Genomic DNA, 21,459 nt, shown 5'->3' on the forward strand with positions numbered 1-21,459 from the left:
CTTTGGGTTTCTAAGTAAGTGTTGAAACAGCAGCAGGGAGTATCAAAGGGATTTTGAAGAAAAAAATTGAAAGTTACATTTTGGATATGTTAAGTATGAGATCTGTGAAATACTGAAGTAAAGATGTCAAGTATCTGTTGGAAATGTGAAGCTGAAGCCCAGGAAAAGATCTGCATTGGAGATACAGGTCTCCATGCCAAAGGATGTGTTTTAAATCCAGGGAAATGATTGCAACCATTTAGAGGTTAAAGAAAGAAGAGGATCAGATCCAAATGAGCTCTTAGGTCAAACAGAAGCAAAGCCAAAAGACAAATCTGAAAAAGAGCAACTAGTGAGAGAGAAGGAAAACAAGGAGAGAGTAGAATCACAGAGGCAAAAGGAAGAAAGGAAGCGAGAGTATCTCACCATATTAAATACTGCTGTAAAGCAGAGCAAGATAAGGATAAAGAAGTACATTGTACTGGTAACAAATATTTTTGATTATGCTGATAAAAGCAGATTAAACTAAGTGATGATGGAAACTGGACAGTAAGGAGATGAAAAATGAACTGGTGTTGGGGATGTTGAGACTGTGTGATGAAAACTCAGAAGTCTGACAAGAAAGGGAAAACCCGAGGGTCAGGGTTTCTTAGTTAAAAGATTCTAATGTGGTACATGTAATCTGAGGGGGCTAATCTTGCAGAAAAAGAAAGATTGTTAAATCACAAGAGAAAGGATAATCTAAGAAATAAAGTCCTCAAAAAGGTAAAAATGGAATGGTATTATTAACACAAGTGGAGGGAATGGACTTTAGTAAAGTGAAGTACACTTTGTTAATTCTGACAGGAGGATAGAAGAAAATGATAGTGGCAAGGATAGATAGATTTGGAGGTGAAAAGGGAGAGTTTCCAATTATGGCTTCTATTTCCTTATCCCACCATTAAAAAAAAAAAAAACTGAGAGTTTTAAGAAGACCTAGATGGGAGCCTTAATAAATTCCACATTTACAGTCAAGGTGAAGGAGAATGAATAACTAGAGGATCAGGAAGAAAACCCGGAGTACACGGTGTCATGAAAGCCCTATATATAAACATGTATCCATACAAGGGGTTGAGAGATAGAAAGAAAACCATACAACATCATCACATTAAAGCCATGGGAAAGGGAAAGAAAAAGAGTATAGAGAAAGTAGAAGATTCCTCAAAGCTCCACATAATTAAGAATTACAGACTGCATAATTTAAGTTTCTTTTACTTTTTAACTTATTTAACCATGAAAGGGCCTTTTATTGTGAAAACCACCCAAATGTTATGACTTTGTATGGGAATCATCATTAAATCAGTTGCCCCTAACTAAATTGTTACAAACACCCTATGGAAGAAATACAGACATACATTAGAAATATACAGCTCCCAAATGGTGTTAATGGCAACAAACATATTTCTCAACATGCTTCTCTGAGTTCTTAGAAATTTCTTTGAGAAACAAGTTAATGTGAATCTTCTGAAACACAACAAAATGTTGATTATAATTATCTTATAATTATATATGTGATTTTTTATGCTTTTCTGAGTTTTTCAAGTCGATTACTCACTATAGCTTTTACCAAAAATTAATGAACTATAAGAAGCTATATATTACATATATAAAAGAAAAGAAACACATTTTATTTCTCTGGGTATATGTATTTAATTCAAATTTTATAATTTAGATTCAGCATGAATTGCAATAAATGGATCTTCAGCAGAGTTACTAATAGAAAAATAAGCTTTGCCATCACTGGAAACCTGGATTTGAATTCCTGTACAACTATTATTAATTTTATCTCCAGAAATAACATCACAATATGTACCAGCAGGAAGACCAGTTTGCAAAGTTAAAGATAATGACCTGTAAAATAAAATTTAAGATTTAACTTGAATTCACCACAATTAAAAGCAAGAATACAGACTTCCTATGAAAAAAGGTTTAACTTGGGCTGTTGATCTCTAAGCAGTCAAGATCTCAGTTAAAAGAAAACCCAAATACACAGATCTCTCCAGTAGACGTAACTAGTTTTCTCAGGGCCAAAAATATTCTTATAGAAGATTAAGCAGTTTCTTGGTCAACTGTGAATATTATCCAAAAAATTAAGGTTGAAGAGTATCAATGAAGATTTCAATGACTGCTTCCCTTAGAGAAAAGTACTTCCTGTGGTAAACAAATATTTTAAATTTGTCCTCATTTGAATTTAAATACTGATTATTTCAAAACTTCCAATTTGATTATCTCTTCAAAAATCTTTTTTTTTCAAGAGGTTAAAATAAACTTGGGCAGGAGATAAAAATAATCTCTCATTTCTATGAAGAAGTATATGGTTTTAAAATACAAAGCTATCCAACAAGGACCTATTGTAAAGCACAGGGAACTATACTCAATATCTTGCAATAACCTATATTGAAAAAGAATCTGAAAAGAATATATATATATACATGTATAACTAATCACTTTGCTGTACACCTGAAACTAACATATCATTGTAAATCAACTATACTTCAATAAGAAAGAAAAAAAGAAAAAGGAAGGAAGGAAAAAAAAAAGGAAGGAAGGAAGGAAGGAAAGAAAAGAAAGAAAGAAAAAAAAGAAAGAAAAATTTAAAGCTATCTCATAAATTTATTTTGTTTCTCCCGTCTACAAAAGTCAGGGATTAAAGGACTTGCCATGGATTCTTGAGCAAGAAATAGATATCCTTGATTTATTTTTTATCAGTAAAATATAATTTAGGCTAAAGTGAGCTAAGCATGAGTAGAAATTGCACTGAGACATTTCAACTGCCTGCAGAGAGGTCTTCTGAGCTATAGTTCATATGTGAGGGATCAATATACTTGGGACAGAGGATGTAAGTATGACAAATGAAAAGCTAGTAATGAGAAGCCTTAGAACTAAAGCTCAAAAATCTCCTGAGGAGAATCATTGACCATAAAATACATATTCTTTATACACATACTTTAAAAAGTATCATTTGTCACAGAGAGATAGGAAAGTGAAAAAAGAAGACCAAATAACTACAATACCAGAGTAGGTGAAAAAAAGAGATAAGAAAAAAGGCAGTATTTTCCCATTACTGAAAAAAAAAAAGGCCTGTAAGACATTCTTCTAGGGATATCACAACCTTTATATTAATTACTCAATGTATTTTATGTGAGGCGTATATGTAAGCATATACATGTGCATCATATCTGCACATGATATGCAAGAGTGCACAAAAAATAACACTACTTAGAACAGAAGCCCTTATAAAGAGAGGAGACCAAAAGAGTAAGGATCATGATTTTTCTTCTGGCCCTTTTCTGATCACTATATTTTCTTAATCCACTGACAAAAGGATTTTTCAGATATGAAAAAAGTAAATGAGCAAGAAGAGAAAAGAATAAACCAAGAACATATTAGTATAAAACATTATTTCTAATTGATATCTACTTACGAGTCATCATTGTTAAAGACAATGAATCCTTTGTTTCCTCTTCCAAAAGCTACTTGGTTGTTACCATTATCCCACCAGTTTGTAAAAGATTGGCCATCAACTACATTGCGGAACATGACCATGTTTCTAAAAACAAAATAGCATATAAAATGCTGATAAATACTTCAACAGTTTAAAATAAAATGTTAAGAAAGTTTATTATTAGGGGATATCTCTAAATAAATATTCCTACCTTATTTGACGCCATCGATGTTCACAGACCCAGTCATTGCCACAAGTAGTATCTGCATTAATAGTAACTTCTTTAGTTACTCCATTAACATTTGGTGGCCCAATCCAATCATTAACATCCTTAATTAGCAAAAAATAATTAATTTTAAAAGTTTATATTTTAAACATTATATGTGTACTTCTTCAGTACACCAAACCCAATCTGTCATATTTGTGTCTTTGTGGTGTCTTCATTTAGAATCCAAGTTGTTCAGTATTTTTATTGAATTTATCTTCTCCCTAACTTCCCATTCTCTAGGCCATATTTCAAACAAGGGTATGATTTTTCTAAACCTCTTATTTCCAAGGAATTGCAATGATTTGTTAGTATCACTATAGGTAGCGTGGTATTGAAATGGCAAGGACTGTAGTGTCAGAAATAGCAGGACTAAAACATAGGTTCTATTACTACTAGCTAAGAAAACTTAGTTAATAGACATAACTTCTGTGCCTTATTTTCCTCTTCTGTATAATGAAGATATTGCTTAGTTGCTACAAAAATTAAACAATGTAAATATAAAAAATGCATTACACATGATAATTGCTAAATGTTAGTTTCATTTTTCTTTTTTGAATAAATGTACATCACAATATTCTTTACTAAACTGAACAAACTTTTAATATTGTGTTTTTCTGATTGGTACTTTCAAAGGTAAACACAGAAAAAACCGATTATGTCTAGGAAGGGTATCAATGTCTCAAAATCATGTTGTATGATGAATAGTGGATAAAACAAACAGTTGTTAGCATGCAGAAGTCCTGGGAAAGTCTTGGAAATGTTACAGGAAAAGAGGAAATGGACATATGCCATGACTCCTTCCATCAGAAGACAAAGTGGTGGAAATTATAAGAAACTGGCTCAGTATAAAGGGATATAGTATAAATGTTAAAGCTATCTATTCTAAGTATTAAAGCTATCTAACAATAGAATGAATTGTTGTACAAAGTAGTGGACTTCTTAATTTGAAAGGAAATATCTATCTGGTGTGCAGTGAAGAGGATTTCCTACTTCAGGTATAAAGTTGCTGTATGATGCCACATTTGAAATCTTCAGTTTAAAATGAAAACTTTCCACTAATATTCCAAATACCTTAATACTCTTATTTCTCAGTTCCTTTTAAAAATTATTACTCAGATTACTGTCTTTACCATACCTCCCACATTTATCTCATCTTTAGTGTTCCCAGAATAATCTGCAAATGTCTCTTTTTTAATACATATACTTTCCTTCCTGTTATATTTTCCATATTGACCTTGGCTCAACTAGATAATTCCTTTGCATTCCATAAAATCTTTTTTTAAAAAAAGCATTTGACAAATATTTATATTGCTTGTACTATGGGATGACACTGAAGTTTTTTATTAATGTTAACTTGTAATCCTCATATCAACTCTATGAAGTAGGTACTTAAGAGAAGTACATATTTTACTCACTATCTTTATTTTTAAGTGACGCTTTTTTTGGTGAGGGAGTATGTTTGTCATATATTAAATAGCTTGCATACTCTTTGTCAACACAGATCATTAATTTTTATTTTTTCATATCTATGGCATTAAGAGTCCTGCACTAGGTTTACACTTAATAAATATTTAATAAAATAGTGAAAGCAACAGCATCATGTGAAATTAAAACAAAATTAATTCCTTTTTATTGACAAAAAAGATATTTTGGACAACGCCAAAACTTACTTGTCCATTCTCAAAATATCTTGACCAACGGTAGCTTGACATTACTCGTGTAAATCCATAAGGATGAGCGAGCATAAATCCAACTGCCATTTTGTACAGTCTGCAAGTCACAAAATGATATCATTATAGAAGAAAATAATATTTTTAACATCATTAAAAGGTAGGTTTCAAAACAGGGAACTCTGTTTCTTACCTAGGTTCCCAGAATGAAAGAATAGATGCCCCGCCAGCTCCATGCCCTCGCTGATTATCATGGTTATCAACAAAGACAAGAGCTCTGTCAGAAGGCATGAAGCCCCAGCCTTCTCCCCAGTTCCTATGTAAAAAAAAAATTTTAAACACATATATTTATTCTTTTACAATAGCTTTACAGTAGCTTAAATGTGTATTTCTTTCAGAATAGCACTCTCTAATGAAATTCTCTCTCTTAATTAAGTGATTATTCTGTACAGCTTTTTTAATATAAACTATATAGTTATATTATCTACAAATATATTCCAAGTATGTACATATGTAGGAATTACTTGAATTACATTTATGTTACAGTTTAAGATTTTTGTTATATAAAATTATTTTAGAAGCTTCAGTATATTACAATTTAGATGGACTTCAGAAGGATCAACATCCATATTGTATTCTACAGAATGGAAAACTGGGTTAAAATGAGACTTCAATATGATATTATTATAATACGAACATTTTAATATTTGAAATTAATTAATTGGTTGTCAGATGTAAATTCTACAGGGTGGCCACGTTGTAGGGACTTCATAAATGATAAAATCATTTTAATAATAACCTGGCCTTCACAAATTACATGCAAACATGAGTCAAACCTAGTAGAGTCATATAAAAAACATAGATTAAAATCTCTAGGTTATGTTTTGGGTTTCTTGAAATATTTCCTTGTGACTGACATTCTAAATAATAATGATGATCAGTTGGAGTTTGGGGAACTATAACACTTATTATTAGGAAATGACTCCTTGAAAGTTATCTAAATAAGAGGGCTTTAAGAAGATAACTCGTGTTATCTCTCGTGTTGGAGTAATATCACAAATAAATCTATGAAATGATTCAAAGGATAAACCATATTTCACTTACTTTAAATAAGCCATCTTCTCTCCATCCCACTTGCGTATAACCGTGCCTAGTTTTGCGCCATACTTAAATTCTGTCACACGGCCATTTTCATAGTACTCACTGCTTTTAATTGGCTCACTACCCAGATCAATTACCTAGTAGAAATGGAGAAGAAAATATCATTTTAAGTATGAACTTTAATAGCTTTATACTATTTATGTTATATAAAATGCCCAAAGTGGTTTTCCTTATATCAAGATTCTTATTTAATTTGTTAAAATATATGCTACAAAAGCAACATGACAAAGTGACCTATTGTCCTGTGAGAATGCTGACCTTAAATGATAAGAATAGCTCAGACTTACACAGCACTTAATACCTGGCTGACAATATTTCTAAGTGCTTGATAAATATTAACTCTTTAATTCTCCAAAGAAAACAAAGACATAATCATTATCATTAACCCTTTTGATAAATGTTGAAAAAATTATTGCTCAGAGAAGTTAATCAATTTGGCTAAATGAGCACAGCTAATAGTGTTATAGTCAAGATTTAAAGTCAGATAGACTGGCTTAAGACAACTATGTTATTATCTGTCTTTTTTAATGGTCTCTGGGGAGATGATAAGTCACACAGAGATGTCTGCAGCCTAGATAAATTCTCTGCACTTGCATAAAAAAAACCTCTTGTGACAGAATTAGATGCACGGTCTCTGAATAAAAGGAGGTTAAAGAACACTCTATATAAATGATTCAGCCGTTAACCTACAGAAATTGCATTTTTAATGAAATCTGCCATTTATTTTCTGATGAATTAAATTATATTATTTTATATGCACATATATGTATTGATGTACCTCCTGGTAAATGAAAGGTTTACTTCCTGCAGGGAACCAGTTTGTGTTTAGATTATTCAGTTGATCCAAAATTGCCTTCATGTCTCCAGGCCACATGTGCTTAGAAGCATCAATTCTGAACCCTGCTACACCAATGTCAATGAGCCGGTTTAGATAGTTAGCAATCGTGGAGCGCACATAATCTTTCTCCAGTGCAAGATCAAGAAGACCAACCAGACGACAATCTCTGACCTATTAAGGTAAAAATTTTTTAATTGATATATAAAACATCATCATTACCTGAGAATCCATTTGATTATTCATTCACTTACTCATTAATAGGTATTTCTATAGGGACTTCTTTGCATTGTTCTCTGTGGATATTGGCATTTTAGTATGGACATGTCTTTGAAATATTTTCTAATATAAAAATGGAGAATGAACTCTAATCCAAAAAGAAACATGCACCCTAATGTTCAGAGCAGCACTATGCACAATAGTCAAGACATGAAAGCAACCTAAATGTCCATTGACAGATGACTGGATAAAGAAGTTGTGCTCTTATTTATATAATGGAATACTACTCAGATGCAAAAAAGAATAAAATAGTGCCATTTGTAGCAAAATGGACAGACCTAGAGATCATCATTCTAAGTGAAGTAAACAAGAAAGAGAAAGAAAAATACCACATGCTATCACTCATTTGTGGAATCTTAAAAAAAAAGAGGATACTAATGAACTCATCTACAAAACAGAAATAGACTCGCAGACATAGTAAACAATCTTATTGGTTACCAGAGGGAAAAGAGATGGGAAGGGGTAAATTTGGGAGTGTGAGATTTGAAAATGCTAGCCACTATGTATAAAAATAGATCTAAAAAACCAAGTTTCTTCATACAGCATAGGGAACTATATTGAATATCTTGGAATAACCTTTAATGAAAAAGAATATGAAAATAAATATGTGTAGGTATATGCATGACTGGGACATTGTGCTGTATACCAGAAATTGACATGTTATAACTGACTGTATCTCAATTAAAAAAAAAATGGAGAATGAGAGAAATAAAGTAGATGAGCTTTTTCATTGGGAAAAATTAAATTGGGAAAATGTTTTAAATACTGATTTGAGATTCTTATTTTTAATAGTCAGGCTTGGAATCCTATTTTCCTAGGGAATCTAAACTAATAATTAAAATGGAGATCAATAATGTACATGTGGATAATTAAAGGTGTAGGTAGTTCTTTTTTTTAATTACCTGATAAGGATCATTATAGCTCTCAATGTCTCCACTTCCAGTTGTACATTTACCATCATTAAAATCCCAACCAGAGTATGGCACTGCTGGAAAATCCCTAGTTCCAGGGTTGAAGTAACTGCCACAAGTACTTCTTGTTCCCGCACTCACACCACTTCCACACATATGATTAATTACAGCGTCCACATAAATACGGACCTGAAAGGCAAAATTTTTATTTCAGTTTGAGTTAGAGAGGTAGAAATTTATAGTATTATTGATTAAAGTTTACAGCATGTTAATAACACTCCAAAATATTTGTTATTTTATAAGTTATTTTCCTAGAAAAGCAACAGTCAAGTGTGAAAGGAAATTATTGTGAACTGAAGTCCTATACGCATTCTAGCCACTTGGTCAGATATTTACATATATGATAAATTAAGAGATCTAAAAATTACCATAGCTATGAAAAAATACAAACAGACTTTTTTTTTTGGCAGGAAGTAAGAACCAATTGAGGCAGGAGAGGTTATTGGTTTTTGAAATTCCTATGGGTCATCTTAAGAAATAAGTAGCCAGCCTCTACTAGTTATTTAGGATCAGAAGGAAAAAAAAAAAGTAGGTATTGTCTCATTACACTCCTCATCAAAGAGAAAATAATTATTTACCATCAAAGAAACTATGGGAAGAAAGGTCCAGGAATTATGGGTGGAGAAACAAGTCACATAAAAGTTACAGCAAATATTGTAACTGGAATTTCCAATTTCTAAGTAGAAAAATGTTCCCCAGAAATGTATACAGTAGCAAGGGTTAAAAGGTGATATTTTGTTTTATAAGTAAGTTTGTGGCCTTAAACTTTTACTTACATCTTCTTTAGTAGATAAATGGCACATATACAAATATTTACACAAGTTGAACATATGGCAACAATTAAATTTTAGTTTATAGCTAAAGCATAAAGTAAAAATTTTAAGTATATGAAAATCATTCTGCTCAAAAGGAACAAGAGGAGAGAGCAATAATTTTTCAATATAATATTTTTAAAGGAGGCTTTAATTCACTTACACCAACGTTGTTACATCTAGTCACCATGTCTTTGAATTCATTTTCGTTTCCTGATCTTGTACATAAATTGTAGCTAATTGGTTGGTATCTTTCCCACCAAGGTCTAAAAGGGTCAGTAATTACAGCATTTTCATTGGGTGGGGAGACCTACAAATAAAACAACTTTAATAAGTATCAAATTATGGCTTACTTTATATAATTGAATATTTTTAGAAATGAATCAATAGCCTAAAATTATTTCTGAATGTTTGTATATGCAGCTACATTTCTTTACAACCATTTGAAAATATTAACATCACCTTGGAAATGCGGGAAAAAAAAAGGATTATATTAGAAACAAAACAAAGTTGCCAACAATTTCAAATGTTTTCTTTCTCAGAAAACTGTTTTAGAGTACTTAATTGTGAAGTAAAATGTTGTCCCAGATTCATAGACCCAGATTATAATACTGTTTAATCTAAGTACAGCAAAGTCTGCAATTTATACTATGAACAATACCCACCTGAACACCTCCAAAGCCTTTGGGAGCTAAGTATCGCTCACACTCAAGAGCAATATCAACCCAGCGCCACTCAAACAGATGGACAATAGATGTCCGTCCAGATTCAGTTTGTGGGGCATACTGAGCCCAGCAGAACCCAATGGCTGAAAGCAACAGAAAGAACTTCATTTTGCTTTGAAGTTGTCAATGCTCTTTCCAGCAACTATTTATATGCCTGTAAGAAGCATATTTTGCAAATTAAATGTTAACATGAATAAATACTTTTAGAGAACAAATTGTTTATTCATGATCTGAAAAGAACTATCAATAATAATGTTAAACAGCTGAAGAACATCCATAAAATCTCCCAGGAATATCATTTAAATAATCTTTTACAACAGTGTTTTCCCTATTGAGGGAATATTAACCTTTTTAAACATCTGGCATTATATAAATATAAAGAGTCCTTAATCATGTATTATTTAACTAGGATTAGATGTTATTTCTGAAGTCCTTCACTAACAGAAGGAAAATAAGAATTAGAGCCAACTGAATTGATAGTCAAAATATTGTCTTAACTATCTATTTGCAAATATTTGTAATGCTTCAATTTCAAAAAGAAACAGGATATTTAATTAGTTCTGTTTCCACCCCAATCAAATTTTTTAGTTATTTAAATTTCTGCATTAAGATTTAAGAAATTATTTGGAAACTGAATGACCATGAATTGAGGAAACAGACTTTTCTGCCCCTCTCCATCAAATCATGTGCTGAATGCTTTGGCTATAGCAATAGGGTATGGCTTTTTTTCTCCTTATAACCAAGTATCTCTTATATTTGATAAAACACTAAATTAATGAACCCACATCCATTCTCTTTCTTAATGTATATGAAGTCTTATTAAAGAGAATAATAGTACAGTTGGAAAAAACTTCATTCATTTGTAAGTATTAACTGAGTGTCAGCTTTTTGCTAAGCACATAGATGATATTTAAGATAACAATGATGAACAAGACAGCCAAGACTCTTGTTCTTAAGTAGCTTACTTCTAGTGGAAAGGAAAGAAAATATGTGGGAACATAATAATAATACAATTTAAGATAGCAATAAGAACTAGTATAAAAAATGTAATAAAATAGAAAATGACTTCACTATGAGAGTATTTTAGACTGAATAGTCAGGGAAGGAATCTCTGAGGAAGTGATTTTCAGCTAGAATTTGAAAGACTAGAAGGAGCCAGTTATTTGAGGTCAGAGAAAGAGCAATATAGACAGACGAAAGTGCAATAGTAAAAGCCCAAGGTAGGAAAAACTTAGAATACTGAAGTGACACTAAAAAAAGTAAATAAAAGTCAGTGCAACTAAACAATGAGTGATAAATGGGAGAATAAAATGAGATGAGGACAGAGAGGTAGGCCAGATCATGTAGGACCTTGTAGAAAACATAATGGAAGAGACAGCCATTGATGCTGAAAGATGGGAGCTAAGAGACTCTGATTTATTTTAAAAGAAAATCATTCTTGCTCTGCTGTGAAGAAGCTGGACTATGGGAAGACAAAAGTGAAGTCAAGGAGATCAGTTAGGCTTTTTCAGTAGTCCAGGAAAGAAGTAAGTTGCTTGGACTAGGGCAATGACAAATATATTTCAGAAGTGGAAGGGCAATAGGTTTATAGTTAGATTAGAACTAAAGAATGAGGAAGAGAAAAATTAAAGAAATATGTATTTGATCATACCATTTCTTGAGATAAGGAAAAATGAGTAAGTAATAGCTTTGTGGAGAGGGTACCAGGAGCACTCTGTGAATCCTAATGCTCTCCTTTGGTCCTTCCTCCAACCAACTTTGTGAATAAATTGTCCTATTTTCTTATTCATTCCGAGCTTCTATAACAAGAATACCATAGGCTGGATGGCTTGAACAAAAAATATTCATTTTTCATATTTCTGGAGGTTGGAAGCCCAAGACCAAAATATCAGCAGATCCAGAGTCTGGTGAGAGGCCCCCTCCAAGTTCACAGACAGCCATCTTCTTCTTGTATCCTTACATGGTATAGAATAGAGGGTTTTAGTCTCTTTCTCTTCTTACAAGGACACTAATCCCATCATGGGGGCTCCACTCTCATGACTTCACCCTAACCTAATTAATTCCCAAAGGCCCCGTAGCCTAATACCATTCCATTGGGAGTTCAGGTTTCAACATTTGAATTTTTTGGTGGGGTGGAACACAAACATGCAGTCCCTAATGCTTACCCATTGCAAAACTAAAATTTCTTCATATTTTACAATCAATTTTATTCCTCTATGACTTTCAAGTGCTTTCCTTCTCTCTATGGTTTCCTTCCATCATTCTTGAATGCCTAGTAACTACTCTTCCTTTCAGATGCAATTGAAAAAACATCTTAAGCTTATCTTGACATTTCCAGGCATAGTTAATAACTTCTCTGTATGATAGTTTTACAGGTTTGACAGGTATTTTGGAAGACATTGGTATAGCTTAGGTCATGTCCACATTGATATTTTAAAAATAAACGCTATGTCAGAAATTGTATAATACAGTCTTTTCCAATCCTTGCAAAAACTTGGTATACATAAAGGAACTAAGGCTCAGAGAGATTGAATAAATTGTCCAAGCTCATATAATAAATAACAAAGCCAGAACTGTGATAATCGTCCTACCACAAGTTCATATTCTCTGTATTACATCAATGTTTCTCATAAAATTCTGAAGTTGTGATATCCAATAAGCAACACTTTGTTATTGAACACTTGGAATATGATTAGCCTGAACAGAAATATGCTATATGTGCAAAATACACTCCAGAGTTTGAAGTTAGTGTGAAAAAATGTAAATAATTAATGTGTAATTCTTTACATGTTGAAACATTTTGTGATACATTAGGCTAAATAAAGTTTATTATTAACATTAAATTCCCAGTTTTTTTTTACTTCTTTTAATACAGCTACTAAATTTTTTAAAATTATGTATGTGGTTTTCACTTCTATTGAATAGCACTGTTGTGGTACCTTTCTCACGTTAAGTCAGAGAAAGGACACAGCCATGCAGAAATACAAATAACAATAGTAAAATGAAGGGTATGAGCACTATCTTAAGAGAGTGAGACAGATGTGTTTAAAGTGCTTTAGTATTTCATTAATAGGAAACTCCTTTGTGATTGATGGGAGTAGAGAAAGGTAAAACTGATTAGAAGAATGGGTTTGATTTTAATGAAAAGAGATAAGGTAAAATGGCTTTAAAAACATATCAATTGTAGGAAGTAGGCAAGAGAATAGCAAGAAACCAATATAGTTTTGTAGAACATTAAGTTAGATGTTTCAGAGTCATAGGACTTAAAGTAGGAAAGTTATATTGGGGGTCTTTCAAAGTCAGGGAGATGAAAGCAGACTTTCTTCTGAGAGCTATGAGAAGTTACGGAAAGTTTTTGTTCATTTGTTTTTAAAAAGGAAAGTAACATGATTAGAGCTTTTGGAGTAGAGCAGATGGGTTGGACGGCAAAGAAAACTGAGGTAGAAACAACTGAAAACTTGTGCAGTAGTAAAACAGAGTAGTGATGAAAATGTGAACTAGTATTTTAGCAGTAAAAATTAAAAATTAGGAGAGTGTGGTAAACTGTAAAAGTAAGTGCCATCCAATGAATGACACTCACCAGTATCCATACCTCTGTGGGATCTCTTCCCTCATAGACTATGGAACTGGTTTATAACTTGTTTTGTCCAAAGGGATGTCAGCAAACCAGACACAAACAGAAGTTTGATTAGCATCTGCACAGTGGGTCTTGATCTCTTCAAAATCTGAGACCAGTGTGCTGTGATGGTAACGGGGATATAAGACCACATAGAGAGATCTCATTGTCTTTAGCCATTCCAACCATGTGAGTTGATCTACCACTAACTGTAGTTGAATGACTGTTCCAGAGCTAAACCAGCAGAATGACCTAGTCAACCCTCAGATAAATGAGAAATAAGTTACTATTGTTATTCAGCAATAATTAATTGATAAAAAAAGAGATGCAATAGATTTGGTAGAGATAATTGTACAGAAAATGGTAGCTAATCAGATGTAGGGAAGTAGAGAAAAAGAATCAAAAAGGACTCTCTGATTTAAAGTTTACTGAGTGGAATTATGACAATGCCATTATCACTCATAGTACATTCTAGAGGCATATTCGGTTTAGGGAAACTGAAGAGCTACTATGAGTTTGAGGTTTAAAAAACATTAGATATGAAGAAAGAAGAAGAGAGATTTTGGCAGTTTTCAACAAAGAAATGCTAGTCAAAAATGGCACACAAAATATTTAACAACTGATTTAGCAGACACCAACCAGTCAGAACAGAGGCCATCCATAAACAACTAGTAAGTGCAGGCCAATGCACTCGGGCAGGATTATTAGGCCTGGATAGCTGGAGCTTTGAAAGTTGACGAGGAATCAATAAAGATGTTGAATCAAATGTTACAACTCTGGGCAAAGCCCAGTAGTCTACATGAAGGGGTCAGGTAGAAGGGAGAATATAAAGAGTTACCTTCAAAGTGGGAGAGGAGTTTAATTACACAAGAAAGATTTTCAAAAACAAATAGGAAAATCTGCAAGGAGGACAAGAGATTAACTGAATGTAGATGAGTATTAGAAAGAGTATGGGAGAGAAGAGTAACTAGATAGTGGATGATATAGGACTGATGGTGATAAAGAGTTGAGAGTTAGAGAAGAACAGCATCATTTGAACTTCACACATGATTCAAGGTTCCAAATGTTAAAATGTAATGGTTAAGGACATGACCTTAGGAGTTAGACAAGAGAGATTATAGTTTAAATCTCGACCTTGCCATTTATCAGCTGTGTGATTCTGAAAACTAATCTCTCTAAATTTAACTATGAGCTAGAAAAAATAATATGTACCTTATAATAGAGTTGTTATGATGATTAAATGGATTAACACATATAAAATTGTTATCCTAGTGCATGGATAAGTAAAAGCTCAATATATTTGGTTGCTGTAATGCTGTTGTTATTATTGTATTTTTATTTTTATTTCTGGTACTATTCAAACTGGTATACACCCATGTTCTCTTCCCACTTATACTTTTCATCTCTTGGGCATTGCCTTTCAATTCCATTCTCCCCAAGTTCTAATAATACTTTCTACATCTCAGAATTATTTTCATATCCCCTAGAGGAATAGATGGTGATAAGAAGGAACCAGCAATGTTTTCCACCTGCAGTTTTCTCCACATTTTCTTTTCTTTTTCTTTCTCACTCTCTCTTTAAACAGCTTAGAGCTTTTGGCAGACTACATGTTGGTTTTGAAATAACTCATCATTGCCTCATCAGTCATCTCTGAACTATTCTTTAAATAGCAAGTGTTTTTCACAAAATATTTAAAATATTACTAAAATAAAGGATAACTTACAGACACAACTTGGGGGAATTTTACTAGCATCCAAGCATAGGTAGAGACATGCAAACATATAATAAGTTTCTACCAAGGATCAGCCATCATCACATGTTTTCTGAGAAACTTTCTATGAAAAAATATGACATAGGAGAGTCATTAAAACAACTAAAGTATATTTATATTTTGTGAAGTAAAATCTGCAAATAAATTCTTGACATCTTTGACATCAATAACAAAACCAAAAAATAAGAAAATGAACTAGTTGTTATGTCTACTTCCCATTATAATTTTCCTAAAAAAGTTCTCCTCAGAGAAGCTATTCATAATTACTAATAGTAATATCAGTGTTCTGTTGCCCACACCTCATATTTCCTGGATTGCCGTAAAAAGAGGAAATTTCTTTTTATTTTGAAGTTATAATGGCTACTATAATGTGCCAAATGAGATGTCTTGGGAAGTCCTAAAAGTATTAAATAGAATACTGGATAATATCTTAAAATCAAAGCAATACTCCTTAGGCAGTATTTATATTTGAAGTTTCAATAAAATATATCCAATGTTAAGAAGAAAAAAATTCTGTTAACTCAGACTTATCCATAAGATTACTAGTTACTGATATTCTCAAGTGTTTTTTCTCAGTCAGTATTATATGAGGCATTTATTTTATTTATTGTCCATAATATGAATGGCATTATAGGGGAAAGGCTCTAATATAAATTCAGGATTTCTCTTAACACATCAAATATCATAAATTTAGACATTTAGCTTAAAGTCTGATTAAATCACATGAATGTCATGACATAAATAAAATAAAGGAGTTCTATTAAAATGTTAAACAAAAAGCAGTAGTCAAGAAACTTCTATCTAATTCTATAGCTTCCTTTCTACTTATATAAACCTTAGTTACCTATGTACAATGTCCATATCCCCTATCCAAAGCAACTTCACCTCTCAGGAAGATACTAATATTTTTACCATAGAAATGAATTAGCATTAACAAAGAAGAGACAAGTTATCTACTCTTGTCATTTGTAACTATCAGCCTAGATGTCTTATAGTTAAGTATCTTTATAGCATGTAATAAAAATATCATTAAATATTTTAGTGGAAATATCATCCATGTCACATCTATAGTTGCTATTTTATCACTTATATTTATCTCCAAGTGTTTTTACCTTTTATTTTTTCTATTTTCCCAGTTTTCAATATACTAGAGCATTAGGTAATAATTATTACTGTAGTATTTGATCAGGTTAGTGGTTTCTCATACTGAAAAAAAGTCATAACTCTTCTAAATTTTACATTGAATCATGCACAATTTTCTCAAAACAGTATCCCACCACCCATCCAAAAAAAGAGAAAAAAAAGAAAAGAAAGAAAAAAAAAGAAAAGAAAGAAAAAAAAGAAAAATGAACTCGAGCTCAGGATAATAAGTCACATGTGAAGATTAGAGAAATGAAAGCAAAGATAATCAAGTTTGCCTACCAGATTTCTGAAATGAGAGAAATATTTTGAGCCAGGGATCAGACGCATTTCAAACACAAATAGTACGTTTTGTACTGCTGGAAACTGAAATCTGAGCTGTCAACAAGCCTAAAATAGATTGTGAAACTCTGAACTATATCAAAGCACGTGACAGAAACCACTTATTTCAAGACAGAAAGGGAGGGGGGAATTATGATACTAAAAACCATTAAAATAACTCACCACATCAACTTCCTTAGTTTAGCAACCTCTCAAATCCACATTTCAGTCTTTTATATCATAAAACAACAAAATCACACAGTTCTGATTTTGCTTTCTCTTCAATTAGAAAAAAATGCTGAATGTAGGACTTTAGAGACTTCCTATAATACTCCTCTTCCTTTCAATTGGTGTTCTTATGACCCAGTTCTAATTCTCCAAATCTAATTTGTACAAAAAGTCTAGTGTGAGCTCTACAATGACACCAGATTGGCTACTATCACTCCTGTTTCCTGAGCAAACTGACTTCCCTCCTTCAGCTCAGTGTGCTGCCCTGCCAGCTCTTCTAATTACACTGTACCTCTTCAGTTGCTTGCTTTCTGTCTTCCTTTCTCATTCTCAGTATCCTCTCCCAGTCTCAACTAGTCTTTCTTTCCTGAAGCATTTATACCAATGTATGGGAAAAAAAAAACCTTTGCTAAAATAAACTTAAAGACACAGATTAGAATATGATTGTGTCAAATTAGTTAAATAAGTGCTACTAGAATGTAAATAAAGTCTCTAAACCAAAAATCTAATTTTAAATCCACGGTTTGCCATCTACAATGTGAATCTTAGAGAAAATATTAAAGTCTATAGATTACATTTAGATCCTCATTTAGAAAATGGAAATAATAGTGCTATTGATAAATATGATAAAAATTCAAAAAAATAATTAATAATAACTAATAATATTCATTGAGTCTTACTATGAGCCATTTCCATGTATTATCACTTTGACTCCTCCATAAAAAGGCAGGATAGAATCATGATTAGACTCAGTCTTAAAATAAGGAAACTAAGGCACTGGGAAATTAAGTAATATAACTTGTCCATGAACATATTTTAGTAAATGTTCAGACTGAAACTCAAAGCCAAGCAAACTAACTTTGTAGTGAGCTCTTAGCCACTATTCAGTCTTTTTAATCTCCCTCACTGGGTTGTTATAAAAAAATCAAATAAAAAAATTCTATGTGAAGATATTTTAGAACCTGGAAATTTCTGTTTAGCTAATATTAATATGTTCAGAAGACTGTAAAAGTAGTAAGGGCTATGCGCAAATTTCCTGTTTTTCTAATGTTCACTCTAAATGAAACTAATTTTTCTGTTAGGTTTTATTCCTGATCTCATACTCAACCACAGAATGTACCGTTGTTTATAAATATTGGGTATTCCTCCCTGTAGGTGAAATACATACCTCTGTCCTGCTGAATTCAAGAGTGCCCACATGATTGGCTTTGGCAATGAAATGCAAATAGAAGTAATGCTTTACTTTGGGGGCTTCTGTGATTGTCAAACATGTGTCAAAAAGATGTTTCTGTAGCAGACTGTGAAGTGACTAATATAAGGAGTCCCCTTGTCAATCTGAGACAAACATGAGAAATAAAGTTGGCTATTCTAAGGCAATGAGAATTTTTAGTACTTTGATACTGCAGCATGATCTATTCTATTCTGATTGATAAATCATTAAGTTTCCTTAAGCTGTTTGATTCATAAAACATTCTTGTATGAGATTTTCTTCTCTAGGGATGTAGGAAGTCGAGTGAAGAATAAACTATAAGATCAGAGAATATTACCATTGAGAGAGACTATTGGAATAAACTAGTCCAGTGGTTTCCAGATTTTAAGTACTAACTAAAATTTCAAAAAATTTTATAAAAACATATTTTAATACAAAGTCTTGAAATTTAGCTTTATGAAAACCTTACCATTAATACATTGTTCTCCCTCTCTCTCTCTCTTTTTTTCTGGTCATTTGAAATCACTTATCTAAATCTATTCTTCTTATTTTATTGATGTAGAAAACAAGACCTAAAACAAGATAAGTAGCATTTACATTAGACAACCACTCTAAAAACTAACAAAACTGACATGACATTAGCCTCATGGTGGTATGTATTGTTCCTTTCTTCTCTCTCCTTTGATTTACAACTAATTGGACATCCATAACCAAACAAAAGTCCTCTGCATTTTATACCAGGACATCTAGGAGATTTCTACCCACCTGTGCATTCAAAATAGGTGGATAGGACTTCATAGGGGAACGCAGATCTAAGGGGGTGAATGAGTCGGCCCCACTCCCACTTGCTCCAATTAGAAGAAGGGAACCTGAAAGCACACAACTGGGTGGACAATCATAGGGGACAGAGGATGTGGAGGTCCAGCCAGTCTGATGGGAGAACCCAGAATGCCATTGCAGCAGGATGGAGACAAATTTGGGGGCAGAGAAGGAGGAACCTGCAGAGGCAGCCCCACTTCCCAGGAAGAAAGTGAGAGTAGCTATTCCTCTGTTAGAGAAGGAGGAAAGCAAAAGCGGTGAGTGACAGAGTGCCCAAGATGCACATGGGTTGAGCTGGAGGGTCCCCTTTCTCTCTAGTAGTACCTGGAGTTCAGAGGAGGGATGTCTTCCATGACTGGAGGGAGGAAGAGGAAAGAGTGCAGACAAAATTAGCAAAGGACATTGAAGGATCATGTTTCTTGCTATCTGCTTCAACACTATGGGAATCTCCCACTCTAGGATCCCCCCACCAGGACATGGCATCTCCAAAGTCTCAGTTGCTAAGACCATGCTTCCCTCCATTCTGTTGCCAGCTCTTTTTACACACTCCCAAGTGCAGCCTCAAGAGTCAACTTCTATAGGAGAGAAACCCAAAACTTGAGATGTCACGCCACCTTCTGGAAAACAAAAGAACATCTTCTAATTGCCAGCCTGTTGAGCAATAACATAGTAAACAAATCCTTAACTAAGTGTTTACTACTTCAAATGAAAAAGCAGAGGCACAAATTGTCAAGCACTATGAAAAATGAAGGAAATATAGTATCACAAAAAGAAAATAATAATTTTCCAGCAACTGAACTCAAAGGGACAGAATGTTAAGATCTGATAAAGAATTCAAAGTGGTTATAATGAAGAAATTCAATAACTTACAATGAAACAAAGACAGCAAGGTGATGAACTCAGGAATAAAATTAATGACCAGAAAAGATTCTTTACCAAAGAAATTGAAATTGTTTTATGAACCGAACAGAAATTCTGGAGCTGAAAAAAATGAAAAACTCATTAAAGAGCAGAAGTATCAGGAGAGATTATATGGAAGAAAGAATAAGTAATTGGGAAGATAAGAATTTAGAAATGATTCAATTAGAAGAAGGAATTAGACATACAAGTCCACAAAGATAATAGAACACCCTACTATCTCAATGCAAAAAAAAAAATCATTTCCAAGACACATTATAATGAAACTGTCAAAAAATCAATGATAAAGAAAGAAACCTAAAATCAGCCAGTAAAAAAAGAAAGTAATCTACAAAGGAACCCCTACTAGGCTATCAGGAGATTTCTCAGCAAAAATCCTGCAGGCCAGGACAGAGTGAAATGACATAGTCAAAGTGTTGAAAATTAAAAATTGCCAGCCAAGAATACTTTATCCGGCTAAGTTATCCCTCACATATAAAGGAGAAATAAAGGCTTTCCCATACAAACAAAAGCTGAAGCAGTTTACCACACTAGACCTACTTGCAAGAAATTCTAAAAGAGTTCTTCAAGCTGAAATGAACAGATGCTAATTGGGACAAAAAGAACTGGAAAACTTATGAAAGACACAAAAACAAAACACAACACTCTGGAAAGGTAATAAATAACAGCAGTTAGAAAACTATAACTATGTTAGAATGATGTCTTAACTACTTAATTATAGTATAAAGGTTAAAGGAAAAAAGCATTAAAAATAATGACAGCTACTACAATTTGGTAATGATTTCACAGTATAACAATAGGAAAATTGTGACATCAAAAATACAAAAGGAGCAAAAAGCATGAAAACTTTATATTGAAAAAGAAAATCTGTTATCAGCATAAAAAGGACTATTTTATTCCTATAATGATGTTTCATGTAAACTTCATGGTAACCACAAAGCAAAAATCTGAAATAGAGTCACAAAACATAAAAAGGGGAGACTGAGAAAACCACTGGGGAAAAACCACCAATTTACAAAGGTAGGCAGAAACAGGGAAAAAGAAACAACACAGATAAAAAGTAAACAGAAGGAAAAAATAAGATGGCAGTAATAAGTCTTTACATATCAGTAATCATTCTAAATGTAAATAGATTGAATTCACCAATCAAAAGGCATAGAGTTGGCTGGAAAAAACAAGACTTGACTATACACTGTATACAGGAGACTTATTTTAGGTCAAAAGACATACATAGGCTCAAAGTGAATGTATA

The 21,459-nt window shown here is 32.8% G+C and overlaps 1 protein-coding gene across 2 annotated transcripts; it reads right to left on the minus strand.

Annotated features, from left to right (window-relative positions):
- Positions 1-1,643: 1,643 nt before the first annotated feature.
- LOC102539440 (pancreatic alpha-amylase) lies at positions 1,644-19,609 on the minus strand. 2 transcript variants are annotated; one of them, XM_072968107.1, is made up of 11 exons: positions 19,236-19,609; positions 10,125-10,338; positions 9,623-9,769; positions 8,579-8,776; positions 7,341-7,571; positions 6,506-6,639; positions 5,595-5,717; positions 5,402-5,501; positions 3,675-3,793; positions 3,443-3,568; positions 1,644-1,869 (listed from the first exon to the last, which is right to left on the minus strand). In XM_072968107.1, exons 2-11 carry the CDS (start codon positions 10,290-10,292, stop codon positions 1,680-1,682), a joined length of 1,536 nt encoding a protein of 511 aa, XP_072824208.1. In that variant the 5' UTR covers positions 10,293-10,338; positions 19,236-19,609; the 3' UTR covers positions 1,644-1,679. The 2 variants fall into 2 exon arrangements, with proteins under 2 accessions (XP_072824208.1, XP_015099491.1); XM_015244005.3 differs by lacking the exon at positions 19,236-19,609 and adding an exon at positions 16,994-17,089.
- Between the last annotated feature and the right edge of the window lie 1,850 nt (positions 19,610-21,459).

Source organism: Vicugna pacos, chromosome 9, assembly GCF_048564905.1.
Source record: "Vicugna pacos chromosome 9, VicPac4, whole genome shotgun sequence".
Classification (NCBI taxonomy): Eukaryota; Metazoa; Chordata; class Mammalia; order Artiodactyla; family Camelidae; genus Vicugna; species Vicugna pacos.